Here is a 15,717-nt window from a genome sequence, read left to right as displayed (position 1 = left end):
ATGTATGCAGTGTGAAATGATTCTCCCTATCTAGTTAATTAATCATCTATCACCTCACATATTTATTTTTTTCTCTCTCCCTCCCTCCCTCCCTTCCTTCCTTCCCTCTTTCCTTTCTGTCTTGCCTTTCTTTAATTTTGGTGAAAACATTTCAGTTCTCCTCCCTTAGAGAATTTCAAATATACAATACAGAGTTAGCAGCTGTGGTCATCATGATATACATTAGGTCTTAGAGCTGAAAGTTTGTACCCTTCTCAAACCTTTCCGTATTTCCCACACCCCTCTGCCCCTGGCAACCACTTTTCTGCTCTATTTCTATGAGTTTGGTTGGATATTTACGTTTCCACGTATAAGTGACACCATGGAGTATGTGTCTTTCTCTGTCTGGCTTATTTCTCTTAGCCTAATGCCATCAAGATCCATCAATGCTTCAAATGGCAGGATTTCCTTCTTTTTTATTGCTGAATAATACGGCTGAAAAATACACACACACACACACACACACACACACACAGGAATGTTATTGGAATATTGGAATTATATGTATATAATACATAGACACAGAGGTATCTATATATCATATCTTCTTTACTCATTCATTCATTCAGTTCATCCATTGATAGACATCTGGGTTCTTTCCATGTCTTAGCTGTTGTGAATAATGCCGTAATGAACATGGGGGTGCAGACATTTCTTCGATATCCTGTTTTCATTTCTTTTGGCTATATGCCCAGAAGTGGGGCTGCCGGATCAGATGGTAGTTCTACTTTTAATTTTTTGATGTACCTCCATACTATTTTCCACTGTGGAAATTCCCAGTAATGGAGGCTATAGACTTTTCTGGCCCATGGATTTGAGACTCCCAAGGAACCCTCTATAGATTTCAGAGGTTGAAAAAACTCCAGACAGCACCTCTGGTTTGGAGACAAATTGAGTTTCATCCAAAAAGCAGTTATTGAATGTTTGCCATACGTAGAGAACCGTGCCGGGTGCAAAGAAAATAGAGATTTGCCTGGACATTTCACATCGTGTGTTGCTAAACCTGTGAGAGAAATCAGTCCCTTCCCCTCAGCTGCTTATAATCTAGTAAGCGAGAGGGACAGGTGAGCATCTAGTTTACAAAGCAGAGGAAGTAGGAAGTCCTGGCCGGGTGTAGACAGCCAGAGGGCGATCTGTTAAACGGGCAGTAGGTGCAGGGAGGTGATTCTCGCCGCGCGTGTGATGTGTATTTACAGATACGTTTTACTGAGTACTTGCCTATGAACCATGACCTGTGCTAAGATCTTTCTATTTAATTCTCCAAACGGCCTTGTGGATGGGCATTATTTGGTATTTATTTTACAGCTGAGGAAACGGGCTGGAAGTTCACACACCTGGCAAGAGCCGAGCCAGACTGGAACACAGCTGGTCTGAGGACAGAGCGCACGGGCGTCCCTCTGCCACACGGGGCTGGGACAGTTGGTGGGAACACCTGGGTAGAAGGCTCACCGTTTCTCCTTCGGGGTTCTAACGCGAGTCTCACAGTTGATCTAAGACACAGACTTGTTCAGTAGGCTTTGCTTTTAACCTCCCTCATAACTCGAGACTGCAAAGTCCTAACATTCTTTCCCCTCGTGTCCCCACAACCTGAGTTGTCTCTGAAGGCGGTGGAGAGGGAGGGCAGTGAAAGGGGCCCGTGTGGAGGCAGCCCTGTCCAGCAGGTGTTCTTGGAGTTGATTCTCTGGGGGGGGTGGGGGGTGGGGTGTGATGGACCTGCCACATCACACCCCTCGTGACTGGGGCTGCAGCTGAGTTCCCGGCCAAGGGAGGGGACAAAACCAAAGCTCTCGTCCAGGTCTTGCATTTAATATCTATTTGGGTGGGCTTTGCTGACTGATCCAACCTGCTATCGGCAGAGGCCGTGGCCATCCAGTCAAACACCCAGATGTGCTAAGAGGTGGCGCTGTGCTGGTCACGACGGAGGGGCTGCGGATTGATGTCCTTACTCCACGGTGCCCTGAACTGCCCTCAAGGAATATACAGGCGATTTACTGCAATGAATCTGAAAAGTCACCAGCCATCAGGAAAGAAGTGACAGACGCCAGTCAAGTGAGTCTGGTCGGGGCTGTGCAGTTTCAGGGGCACTGAGGTTGGTCTGGGGCCATCGGAGAAGAAGACTCCACCGAAGGGGCCGCGCCCGCTTCTGCTGACCTCGGGGAGCCCCCGGAGGGTTTGGAGCAGGGCAGCGGCGGGATCAAAGTGGTGCTTTTGGAAGATGATTCTGGCTTTGAGGTTGACTCTGAAGGAGAACCGCCACCAAAAAAGGCTTTGCAATGGTGGGGGAGCCGTGAGCACACGGTGCCAGGATGAGGCTGCCAAGCAGGCTGGCTAAACTTGCTGTGCTGCCGCGGGCCCCTTGTCCTTGCCCTATATGGCTACGGACTGCCACTGGGCACGGGCCTCCTTTGTTTCTAGCCTGCCCTCTCTCTCGCTCCCAGGAGCGTCTTCCCTTCCACGCCAGCTCTCCCAGTGCCAGTTCTGTTTCCACCCCACCCCCTACAGGATATTGATCTCAGCCAGATTTTATGATGTCTCATAAACCTCTTGGGTTTTTTCATCTGTCTGACTCACCCCAATCATGCTATATTCTCCTAGCACAATTAGACATCTCCTTTCCCCTGTGCTTTATAAATTACTTATCACTGCATTCAGGCGTCCGTCTTGAAATATAAAGTGCGTTGGAAAAACAAATGACAGCCGGGGGTGGAGTGCCCATCATCTAACCGTCTCCTTGTGATTGCGCTCACCTTTGACTGATCCCATTACCTCCTTATCGCTCAAAGCCAGAGGTCACCAGACCAAAATTCCCCTCCGGGAGAAACCGAAATGGGGAGGGGGAAAAGCCTTTACTTTCATCTCCTGAGGCTATGAAATTTTCCAGATACGAGACTTAAGGAGGCTGGATTTTTTTCTGTAGGGACTGATGATTCTTGGGTGGTGGTGGTGATGGGGACAGTGGAGGGCGACGTGATTAAAGTGAGAAAGAAAAGAGAGGTCCAGGGGAGACACCCTCTAGGGCAGTGACACTTTGCTTCATGTGTAAAAAACGAGTAAGGCATAGCTTTGAAACCAATGAACTGAATCAAAGAACATACAGCCGCTTAAATCTGCAGCACAGCACAGTGCACAACCTGAACGTGTGTGTATGTGTGCACCCTATGCACCCTTGGATTGCAGTCTTACTGGCCAATCTAAGGCACCTTTCTTACTTTTCTCATCCTCAGGGGCTAGTTTGGTCTATTACTACCCAGGAAAGGAACTGATAGCTTCCCACGCTGGTTACATATTAATACCTTGCTATTGCATTTTCCTGGTCTCTTTGGTTAGCTTTTTCCGAGTTTTGGGGAGCTCTTTGCTCCTAATCTCTGTTGGCAGGCTCTGGTCCTCCTTGGCAATGTTCTTAAAGACATTCAGGCAACAAGGACGTTGGGTTAGACTTCCGCAATCATCTCTCCCCCTTCCCGAATGGCAGTGTGAGGCCGTATGTTTCCTTTTGGTGCTGAAATGACCACAAACGTAGTGCTTAAACCATACAAAGTTATCATCTGTTGCAGTTGTGGAGGTCAAAAGTCCTAAATGGGTCTCACCGGAGTAGAGCCCGGAGGGCTGTCTCTTCTAAGGTTCAAGGAAGCCCTGTGGGGGTCCAGCTTGCAGGCTCCCAGAGCAAAAGTAAATCCCTGCAGATACCAGGATCTACCCTTTCTAAACGTCGGGTTAGTATCCACCTGCTGTTACGTCGGCTCCTTCCTGAGGGTCTCACACTCCTGGGGCTTGTAAAGAATTTCGTCCTTCTGCCAACACAGATCTCTGCCACAGAGTTCGGAGAAATACCGTCCGCAAGGTCTTGCTTCTTTGCTAGTTGATTCTTTAGTGCCTGGTGCTGTTCCATCTTGCACCCTACAGAATGCACGAACCGGAATCTCTTCTGGGTCCAGCTCTGTTCCTGGGCCTTCCTCCCCCCCCCCCCCCGCCAAGTCCTGGCGCCCTCACTGTCCCAACGCCCTTTGCACAGAATAAATGATACTCCTCTGATGGCTGACCCTCCTGGGTACAAGTAACATTTCTTGGTCCCCAAAGCCCACGGGTTTCATTACTTTCAGCACTGGCTCAAGAAAATTTGTCTTCCACTGCTTCATTGCGTTGAATTTTATGGTTTTAATATCACATGCCTATAAGAGTCACAGATTCTGTAAAACCAATTTCTGAATACTTAAGATTTTAACTCCCCCCCCCCCCCCACCCCGGTGATGGAAAGAGGAAAAAGAAACTTCTGCAGTCCTGGGATGAGAAGTTTCGTGATCTCTCTAGAGCAGGAAGACTCTTGGGGGGCTCATCATGAATAGGGTGAGGAATCTGGCCCAAATCACACGTTGTCTGTGATTAAAAAACTCCCAGGTCCCCCCTGTTGTGAAGACGTCTCTACTGTGTTTCCATTTTGATGACGTTTTAAACTCTGTTATTCTCTGCATCGCTTTTGCTGGGGCCCTAGACATCGAGGGAGCACCCTGGTGGAGACATACTAACAAGATAGGAAGAATGATCTCGGCTTTACAAAATCTAGCTTCACCTGAGAAAATTAATAAAAGGAAATCTTGCCTAGCACGGTGTCAGGAGGTCGTCAGGGAAGGCGGTCATCCCCGCGTGGCGTCAACGGCAGAACCGCATCTTGCAGCTGGACGCTACCGACCTCCCAGCAGAAGGAAGGGAGGACGGCTCCCTTCTCCCCCGGTAACAGCTCAACCAATGGGAGACAGGCACGACGACAGCCGGCCAATGAAAAGCCACTATACTTCAAACTCCCGGCGTCCTCCAATGGACTTCTTGTTTATAACAGCCTCCCCTCCTCCTTTCCGCTACAGAAAGAGGGGTCCTCCCCTGGGTTCCACCGACTTCCTATGGTGTTGCCATAACTTGCTTGCGTGGGGTTGCGATTCTCTGCTCTTCCCGAGTACGCCCACTTGTGATGGCAAAATAACCGGCAGTTTCATTTTTTACGGTTAACACAGCTCGTCTCCACAAAATCTCCTCCCTCCTCTCCCTAAATTCTAGTGAGACTGCCCTGCTTCAGGTGTTGGTATATTCCAAAAGAGAGAGCTGAAAAGTTGCATTACTACCACTCTCAGTCTAAAATCACATTTTTGGCCTGACAGGTTTCAGTTTTTGTAGACCCTGTTCCTAATGAAATTAGCCTATTTCCAGCATATTCTTTAAAGATTTTGTTTTAATATTGATTAGAGAGAGAGAGAGAGAGGGAGACACAGAATCCGAAGCAGGCTCCGGGCTGTCAGCACAGGGCTCCACTCGGGCCTCGAACTCACGGACCGCGAGATCGTGACCTGAGCGGAAGTCGGACGCTTAACCGACTGAGCCACCCAGGCGCCCCCGGCATATTCTTGTGGTTCATGGTTCTTGTAGCACTAATAATCCCTTTTCAGTGTTACTTGTTTGATGACAATCATTCCCAGTGGACTCCAGCGAGCATTTGTTGATTTGACTGCAAAAATGCCAACCATGTAATGACCCAAGAAACACCCATGTTTGAAACCAGCAGCTTGCGATCCACCACGTTTGGATTTAGACTCTTAGCTGCAAATACATTTCATCAGCTTATGATATGATTTCCACCCTTACCAGTCTCGTGGGTGGGACGCGTTGGAGCCGTGGGGAGGTCCCTACCCAACAGCGATTGCGTTTCACTGTAGTTTTTCTCAAGACTCCCTGTCCCAGTACTAAAGTTTTCAGGGAATATTTTTGGAATCTCTTCACTTTCAAGTGATTCCTTTACAGTTTCTTCCAGGGAACTAAAGAGAACGTTTACTTAGGAAATGCTTTTAGTGATTCCTCCTAAATGTAGAAGGGGGAAATTGTGGCAAAGAGCACTTCCTCCCTCCAAGGCCCGGCACCAAGCAAGCAACTGGAGACCCTTGCGGGCTGTCTCTTATTTCAGTCCACTGTTGCTGATTCTTGACTTCCTTTGTCTTTGAGAGAGACACATGGGTGCCTATCTCATAGATACACATTCAACTTTACATCCTGAAGACACGGCTTTTCTTTTTTTTTACCAGCATCCACTGGACATTTCTAAAGATTACTCATATATTATAGCACAAAATAAAATGCCAATTAATTCGTCAAAGCAGAAACCCAATGGATATTTTTTGACCACGACGCACACACACACACACACAAGCTAAGAGAAAATCAAAACTGTAATTACAGAGTATTAGAAATGAATGAAAATGGGAACACTTCCATATGGTCAAAGCTGAACTCAGAGGAAAAGTCATAACCTTGGATGATTTCTTTTTACCTTAGTAAGAATGAAAGTAAATAAACTAAGCAAATGGTTTTCAAGCAGCTGGTTTAAAAGGAGAAGATAGAAAAGAAAGATATTGTCATGTACAAAAACAGTCAGAGTCAGGTGTAACCTGAGAACCTGAGTTAATGAGGTCAGTGGAGAAAATCTAAAGATGACCCACCATTTTTCTTGGAAATAGGTACTCTACTTTTCCAGGTGTATTTTCAGGATTTCAGCACATCCTGAGTTCCATGAAGACATGGAAGAAGTTCAATAGCTATTTCAACTTGCTGGTGCGATGATAAAAAAAAGTCTGCTACTTTTTTATTTTTAAAAAAGAACTCTAAAATACATTGCTATTATCTTGTTAATATTTCGAGGTACAGTTAAATTTCTATTGCCCAGGGGAAGATTGAGGACTATTTAAAACTCCTTACTGGAAGCTAAGAAAAACAACAACAACATGTTCTAAGGGTCAAAAACACCAGGTGTTCTACAAAACACACAACAGAATAGCAACTGGGCAAAATCTAAGAGACCGTTACAGGATATCTTTAAACCAATTTTTTTTTTTTTTGTCCAAGTTGTTTGTAAGGATTTTTGTTTTGTGCTAAATCTGTGGAACACACCTGCTCACTAGGTTTCCTGGGGAGACTATTTTGGGCAGTGCTGAACTTTCTTTTATTCCCAGATTTATACCAGCCTACGCCCGGATGGTCAGTCAGTCTTTGCTAAAGCTATTGGCCATGAGGAAGCTACTCTTCTTTTGAGTTTTTCACCCCTTGGGGACACAGATCCCACTTTCTCCTACTCCCTACAAACTGATTCCAGAGCTTCCATTGTTACTATGATTATGCATTTTTGTCCTTTTCAGTACTTCATAGGTATTTTCGTGAGATGTAGGAAGAGAGGGGGTATTAGGTGGACCCAATATTACATGAGAATTCACTACCATAGCATTTTCCAAACTATGTGCCTTGGAATAGTCTAGTTGATCCTAATAGGTGTTCAGTAGATCTAAATCCCTTTTTATAGATTTACTGTCAAAATTAGGCAATTAAAGGCTCTGAGAAGTGCTGAGAAAAGAAGCCTGGTTTATTTTATTTAAATCTACACTATTTGAGCACAAAATTCTTTTTTATTTATTTATTTAATTTTTTAATTTTTGAGACAGAGAGAGACAGCATGAACGGGGGAGGGGCAGAGAGAGAGGGAGACACAGAATCGGAAGCAGGCTCCAGGTTCTGAGCCATCAGCCCAGAGCCCGACGTGGGGCTCGAACTCACGGACCGCGAGATCGTGACCTGAGCTGAGGTCGGATGCTTCACCGACTGAGCCACCCAGGCGCCCGGAGCACAAAATTCTTTTTCACAGCCGCCTGGGCCTGGCTGTAGGCTGGGGCCAACTAGTAAGTTTCCTTCCCGACTGCCTTTTCCTTGGGACAGCCAGGGACCTTGGACTGGCTTTTGGAGATCTGTGTTTTTTATTTTTGTTTGTTTTTTGTTTTTGTGTGTGTGTGTTTTTACCTTTTAGCAACACTTGACACCAGGCTATTTATATGTACTGTCATCTTTTCACTGATTTTGTTTTCCTCCCTTTAAAAACAAAGAACAACAACAACAAAAGAGGTTAGAGTGGGAGAGAGCCAAAGCATAAGAGACTCTTAAAAACTGAAAACTGGGGCGCCTGGGTGGCGTAGTCGGTTAAGCGTCTGACTTCAGCCAGGTCACGATCTCGCGGTCTGTGAGTTCGAGCCCCGCGTCGGGCTCTGGGCTGATGGCTCAGAGCCTGGAGCCTGTTTCCGATTCTTCTGTCTCCCTCTCTCTCTGCTCCTCCCCCGTTCATGCTCTGTCTCTCTCTGTCCCAAAAATAAATAAAAAACGTTGAAAAAAAATAAAAAAAAAAAAAAAACTGAGAACGAACTGAGGGCTGATGGGGGGAGGGAGGGAGGGAGGGGAGGGTGGGTGGTGGGTATTGAGGAGGGCACCTTTTGGGATGAGCACTGGGTGTTGTATGGAAGCCAATTTGACAATAAATTTCATATATTAAAAAGAAAAACAAAGAACACTAACTCTGATAATTAGTACCGTCTCACTAGTTGCTTTAAATATGTAACCCAGATGCTGGACTCTTATTCTCGATGGGAGTTGTGTGTGTGTGTGTGTGTGTGTGTGTGTGTGTGTGTGTGTTTAGAGCTGAGGAGGAAGGTGGTCTATGAAATCAACCCTACTCGTAGTCACTTGGACATCTACACAGGCCTCTCCTTGCAGCCCGTGGCCCACACTAAAGGTGTCTCAGTTGTGCTAGTGATGGGGTTAAAAATGTTCTACTCTTTACCTCCCGGGGCCCTGAGGAAGATTCGACCGGTTCTTCACTTCAAATTCACGACAGAATCCCAGTCCTACAGCATTGGTGGTGGAGCGTAGGGCACAGCGCCTGTTAGATATGCGCCAACCCTCAGCTGGGCAGGGGGAGGAGCTGAGGGGCTACAAAGCTGTTCTCTCACACTGTGAAGACGACCCCCCCGGATCTCCCCCCTTGTTTTCCTTCATATCAGCATTTCTTCTCTGCCCCTGCCCCCTCTCCAGAGTCAGTCTCCTGAAGTCTTCACCTCGTCCCCATACCAAAACCGTGGCTCTTCTCCCCGCCATTTCTTGAGTCTGGGAAACCTTCAAGACTCTGGTAGGTCATAGCTATCCTTGTTCCTGCCATTTCCGTAGACAAGCAGAAGAATAATGCCGTGGTTCCTAAAATCTGTGTGTCGGGGTGTGTGTGTGTGTGTGCGCGCGCGCACGCACGTGTGTGAACATCTGCGACAATCTGTGCCATCAGCAACATCTATCTTTTTCTCTGATATCTGCATGACTCCAGACCTTGAAGGAACACTAGAAATCCTGCATTTGGAGGGTTAGCTGCCCACCAATACTTGATGTTTGTAAAAACTTTTGGGCCTCATTTCTAACACTGGCTCGAATTGCAAAGTCCCTGTTCCAGTTATCTATTTCTGTATAACAAAGCACTCCAAGACTTAGTGACTTAAAAACCACCAAAGCGTATTTATTTTGTTCATAAAGCTATCCCTTGGGCAGGCCCAGCAGGGATGTTTGCTGTTCTGTGATGTCTGGGATCTCAGCTGTAGAAACGTGTGGTCTCGCCGCTGGGCCTCTCCCACGTGGTGGCCTCAGAGTTGAATTTACATGGTGGCTTGGGGTTCCAAGGGTGAGTGTTCCCAGAGAGCAAGGCGGAAGCTGCAAGGACATCTTGGCCTAGACTCAGACGTCATGCCACATCACTTCTGCTGTATTCTACTGGTCACAGAAGACCAGCCCTGATTCAGTGTGGGAGCGGGCTACACAAAGGCACGGATATCAGGAGGCAGAGACCCCTGGGGGAACGCCTTGGGGGCAGGCTACAACAGCCTCCTTCTATTCAGCTTCCAAAGGCAAACTGATTTTTCAGTGCAAGTTAAGTTTGCCTAGGATGTGACACCGCTATACCAAAACGCTTCAGTGGATCTTCTGCCAGAAAGAAGAGATCAGGACACATGTTTTCTATGCTCCCTCCAGCACTGTGTTGTCTTTATTAAATGGAATACAGAATTAGAGGCAGAAAGTGTTTGGACTCTGCCATTCCGTTTTAGGGAATGGCAGTCCTATTATCCACCCTGGCTCTCAGAGAACCCATCTTGTCTCGGCACACTCAGTTTTGCAGGTTGTACCGGAGAGGGAGGGAATTCTGGATGCTGGCTTTAAAACGACAGTAAGGCATCCAAACTACTGTGAAGCCAGCAGCCATCCTCTCTCAGCTCCCAACATCATGCTGAGTAGTAACAAAAGAAATAAATGGAGACTAATGATACTAGGGTTTGGGGAACAATGCTTACATGCACAAGATGCACCCACTTAAGTCTTTTAAAAACCAGTTGTACTAATGCTTTTATTGCTCTGTAACAAAATGAATCGAGCTGACATGGGTTCCAAGGTCACTGTGAATTGAAGTTTAACCGGATTAATGACTAAGTAATCGGATGCAAGTTCGAATGCCAGGAGGAGGCTTGCGGAGGAAGGCATCACAGTATATTGAATGCTTGTAAACATTAGTACAAATACAGAGTAAGAGGGACTCCCCACTTGATGGTAAAGAGGCCCCAAGTTCCTCTACTTTCTGAGGGATGAAGCACTAAAAGATTCTTTTCCACTTTACATCGGCTAGGGTATAATATACTGCCCTAAAGAGGAACGGATTCAGAGTTGGCTACTTTTCTCCTAAGATGCGGCTGGTTCTCCTCCAGGTTCCTGGTTCTCTACAAGCTGGGCTCAGCCTCCAAAAGGGGGTCTTATAGGATGGCCTGAGGGAAAACGCTGCCCCTACTACAGGGGACGTGGAATGAAACAGGGCTGATCGCTGAGATTTTTTGCCCCATTCTCTTCCTCAGGCCCATCGCCTCAGGGAAATGCTTTCATAACCCGAAGGGCTGTATATTCTTCAATAAGTAGGGCTCTTTGCCCCACCTTACCCTGCGCTTCGCCCTCTGTATTTGTCGGGCCTCGTGTCCTGCTCTGTCACCTCTGTTGGTAACTAAAGCAGCAGCAGGGACTGCCTGTCGGCCACCTTTGGGCAGATCAGGTCTCTCTCGGTGGTTGGTGCCACCAGCTCAGCCCTCACACCTCAAGGGCACCCCACGACTGACTCAGAGGACAGAAGAGACAGTACAAATGCAAAGTGAGAGGGGCTGAGAGGAGCCCTAGGATGCTGGGGGCTGGGAAGCAGGACTTCCTGATGCAGAGACTGCAAACGTGGTGACATGGATGGGCCGGGACTGGGGACACAGGTCTGGAATCAGAATCACACTTGGCTATAGGGATCTGAGCCTTGCACAGGGCCCATACCACAAGCTGGAGCACACTCCAGCGGGCTAACTTACATCACATGGATGGGGACTGAGGTGAATCCTCAGGGACAGTTGTGGCTACTGCCCCACCGCCACCGCCACCGCCACCTGCAAAGTGCTCAGCTCAGCCTCGCCCCCACCTTGGGCAGCCCGGCAATGCTGTGAGATGGGCCCTCTGTCCTGTGGCTGGGACTCCAGTCTCAGATCCGTGAGTCTTGTCTCACTGTTTCCCGGGTGGAGGGTCAGCGCGACAGCTCCTCTGCGTGGACACAGTGTGAGATGAGGCATCGCGGCGGAGCCCATCCACTGCAAAAGCAGGGGGGCCAGCAATCAGATGTTTTCTAGGACATCCAGGGGGACGAGGCCCCTCTTCTTTCCACTGAGGACTCTGATAAAGCCGTCTTGCTCTTCTTCGGAGGTCACGCAGATCTGAATGCCAAGGAAGAAAACACCAAAGGGTCAACAAGGAAGAAGCTAGAAGCTACTATGGCTTGAATCGCTGCAGACTGAGGCCAGGAGCACCAAACTGGAAAAGGGACAGGAGTTTCAGGGAGTGGGACTGGCTCTGTAAGAAAAAGGTTGAATAAATATTAGGCAGATCCTGGCTTTGGAACTATGCGCAGGCGTCGTATGTTTTCTGAGATTCAGCTTTATGAACGAAGATCAATAAAATGGAATTAATCATACTGTGTCCCTCTGAAGAGTCACTACGAGGACAGAATGAAATAATGCTTCCTATAGAGCCTAGCGTGTGCCATGCAATGAGTCCTCAAAACGTTTTAAAGATCCAAACAAATAGCTACCATTCAGCAGGCTCTTGTCATGTGCTTGGAAATTTATATACGTCGTATCAGAAAATCCAAAGAAGCTATTCCATTCTTGGCCCCAAGCAAAGCAAAGAGATGCTAACGTCTCCCCTAGTCCACCTGTGCCGGCCTTAACAAGAAGGTGCTTAAAATCCATTTGGGCATGCTTGTCACTTACCACTGCCAGGCCACCGAACGGCATGAAGGGTGGGTGTGGTCAGAGGTACAGAAGAGGCTTTGAAAAAGAGCCTTTGGTGTGCTGTGAGTTCACCCAGTCGACCTGCTTCCGTGGGTGGTAGGTTATGTCTTAGGTTGGATTCCCCAGAAACAGAGCCTGAGACGGGAGTCCTCGTGAAGGGACTTGTTGAGCGCGTGCTCTCGGGAGGTGGGAAGCGAGGGAAGCATGGCGGTCAGTGGAAGGAGCTGAGCAAAGGTGAGGTCTCAGCTGGAGGCGAGCCTGAGCCCGATCCCGCAGGGAGCTCTGGAGCATGAAGCCCACCACAGAGCGGTCCCACCTTGAGGCAGGGGGTCCGGTCTTCTGGGCCCTGTGTGTCAGTCGTTGGCCACTGGCTGACGTGGGCTGTGAGAGATGCAACCTATCAGGCCAGGCAGCTCTTGTTCCACGAAGGGGGATTAGCTGGACAAAGGGCAGCTGTGAGATATTAGCCGACACAGTGACCGGGGGATAGGGGCACCCACCTAGAGAAGAGGATGTGGGCAGGGCCCCAATACAGACCCCTTCACATGGAAGGACAGACATTAACAGGCCACTTAAAGAGCTTCATTTGTGACTCCTGGGGCTTGGGACACACAACAGGCTGGTATCTGGTTCATGTTTCAGAAACTTGCTGTGTGATAAGCTTGACTGGAAAGAGGCTGAGACAGGAGTTAATTTAACAGAAGATGCGTTGACTGTTTCACGAAGGCCAGAAGTGATCTGTGAGAAAGGAATAGCCCAGGGGCCATGTTAGATCCTACTAGAGCCTGATGGGGTAAGGTGACCCCCGAAAGGAGGGTGAACCACCTGATTTCCAAAAACTAAGGCCTGTCATTGCCCATGACAGAAACATTGCAGGCAGGAGACCCTAGGGATGGGCAGGGAGTATATGTCTTAAAAGAACCCACGGGGCGCCTGGGTGGCGCAGTCGGTTAAGCGTCCGACTTCAGCCAGGTCACGATCTCGCGGTCCGTGAGTTCGAGCCCCGCGTCAGGCTCTGGGCTGATGGCTCAGAGCCTGGAGCCTGTTTCCGATTCTGTGTCTCCCTCTCTCTCTGCTCCTCACCCGTTCATGCTCTGTCTCTCTCTGTCCCCAAAATAAATAAACGTTGAAAAAAAAAATTTAAAAAAAAAAAAAAAAAAAAAAAAAGAACCCATTAAAATGCCCCGGGGGCAGGATTTACCATTAAAACCCGTCAAAGACGGAGTTTTCTTCCTTCTTGACATATGTCCCAAATTCGACAACCTTTACTATTAGTCTAAGCAGTCTGCATCAACATCTGCTTCCTCGTGCAGATTTGTTCTAGATGCTTATTTTAAAAAATGAGTTTATAGTTTGAAATAGTTATATAAAGAAATCAAACCTGAAAACAATTTACTGGCATACACACACACACAGATGTTATATCATGGTGATGTCTAATAGGGAGAACCCTGGAAAAGGAATCAGAAAACTGAAATTCTGGCCAGAGCTAAGAGCCTTACACCATTACCCCATGCCTGAGAACATACCAAAAATGGCCGCAGTTTGGGTCTCTGTTAGCTTTCTGGGTCTGTTTCTGAGTTTTCCGCTATTTACGTTAGCAGTCAATTTCAGTCTCTCCAGCAAAATCCCACTGTGTGTCTGTACACATTACCTTTAATTTTCCTTCTCTCTCCCGAGATTTCAGCTTGGAAGTGAAACATGGTTTGGTAGAGGCAATGGAAGAGTGGTCTGAGGGGGTCTCAAAGAGTAGGGAGGCCTAGAAGCACCAATGCTCATGCTTTGTTGCATGTATGGACTTACTTTGCACCTCCTAATTGGCACCCCTGCAGTGATTTGATCTGGGGAGACCTTCCAAAGGACGAGGAGTTCGGTACCCACCATGCCCTCCTTGGACAGTCTTGGGAGCAGACAATGGGTAAACAGAGGAGGAAGCTAAAGGAAGTTGAAAAAAGATGAACAGAAATGGCTGAAAATAGGCTTCAGTGGTTTGTACTCTTCCCAGAAATAAAGGGTCTAGAATTTAAAATTCTGGTGGTACAAATAACATAACTCGCCACGCTTGAGAACCTACCTACCATTTTAGGAAGCAGTAACCGGGCTGGAAGCATTGCATTTCGAGGTAGAATGGAAAGATGAGCCCAGAAGATTATGGGTAGAGAAGGGCAGGAGGTGAGGGAGAACCACAGCAACTCCTTTGGTTCGGAGGGCCATGAAGAGGGTACCCAACTTGTCTTGGTTTGCCAGGGACTTTCTCAATCTTTTCACTGAAAGTCCTACATCACAGGAAATTCATCAGTCCCAGAGACCAAGTGGGGCTGTTGATTATCCCAGCAAATGTTTTCTTGGTCAGGCCACGTGAAAGATACCCCACTTCCTGTATTCATTCATTCATCCATTCATTCGTTCATTCAAGTTTTTATTGAGTGCCTACTATGTAATAGATACCACTCCAGAAACTTGGAAACTGATGAAAAAAGGGCAGATCCCTGCTCTCCTGGAGCTTATTGGGCAGAACTAGGGGACAGATATTTCACTGAGTAATTACACATGTGATGAGCACATTGCTGAATGAATTAATTCCTCACTCATGGGGAAAGGGGTGCTGATGTGAGTATCTATGGCAATCTGATCTGGCCGAGGGGGTAAGAAAGACCTCCCTAAAGAAGAGGCCTTTAAGCAAAGATGGCAAGGTAAAAACGAGGGGGGAAAAGTAGGAGATGAACATATTTCAGTATCAAGGGAGTGTGGCACTTTGGAGGTGGGGAATCTGTGGGAAAAAGTCAGAGAGGCTGGAGGGGCCAAGAACGTGTAGGAACACAAGCACTACTGAGCCCAGCGGATGCCCTTAGCTGACCTTCTGACTTCTCCCATTGACAGGAACTGGGGGACTGGCCAACCACTAAAACCATCGCCGGCAACGATCAATTCAGTTAGGATTCACATGTGCCATGGAAGGTACCAAACAAAGCATTTATACTTTCTTGGGGGTAGTTTTCAAATTTTCTCCACAATAAATGCATTTCAGTTTTGTAATCTAAAAATAATTTACCTATTTGTCTGGAAAGCTTTGACGAAAACACAAAGAATCAATAAAAGTAGTTTTACGGGGATGGCAGAACTTTGGATGAATTTAATGCAATACTGTTATGGTATTTAAAGTTGATTTCATGAGGGTATTTTTTAAATTTCAAAAATGCAGAAAACACACTTTGGCATTAATGCAAACTCTAGTTGTGTTCGCAACATAAGGATAACTTGATTCTATTTGGAAACAAGAGCTCTGCGAAAAAATAATAGAATTATGAGACAAATTAACCCCAGAGGCAGAAATGTGATGTAATCAGAGATGCATTGCATTATTTTTAGAATCGAATTCCTTCTATTTGAAATTTGACACCTAAAATAATGGGAGGCCACAAAAGTGGAGCCAGAATTTCAAAAAATCCTTCTCAATAACAGATTTTTAAAATGTAAATTTTCT

At 47.1% G+C, this 15,717-nt stretch overlaps 1 protein-coding gene and 1 long non-coding RNA gene across 2 annotated transcripts in view; one reads left to right on the top strand and one right to left on the bottom strand.

The window, feature by feature from the left end:
* The window catches only part of LOC147577052 (uncharacterized), a 45,271-nt gene that overhangs the window by 27,189 nt on the left and 2,365 nt on the right, over positions 1 to 15,717 (top strand). The window contains exon 2 of the long non-coding RNA XR_015255931.1: positions 15,114 to 15,191. This is a non-coding gene — a long non-coding RNA (uncharacterized LOC147577052). The remainder of the gene's footprint in view (positions 1 to 15,113; positions 15,192 to 15,717) is intronic.
* STAC (SH3 and cysteine rich domain) overlaps positions 9,370 to 15,717 on the bottom strand; it is a 140,585-nt gene continuing 134,237 nt past the window's right edge. Inside the window, exon 11 of the mRNA XM_086720383.1 lies at positions 9,370 to 11,657. Within this exon, the coding sequence (XP_086576509.1) occupies positions 11,559 to 11,657 (99 nt within the window). The 3' untranslated portion in view covers positions 9,370 to 11,558. The remainder of the gene's footprint in view (positions 11,658 to 15,717) is intronic.

Source organism: Puma concolor, chromosome C2 (genome assembly GCF_028749965.1).
Source record: "Puma concolor isolate L17-30 chromosome C2, mPumCon1.1.hap2, whole genome shotgun sequence".
NCBI classification, from domain to species: Eukaryota; Metazoa; Chordata; class Mammalia; order Carnivora; family Felidae; genus Puma; species Puma concolor.
Note: the sequence above shows the minus strand (reverse complement) of the source record. Positions and strands in the feature narration are given on the sequence as shown.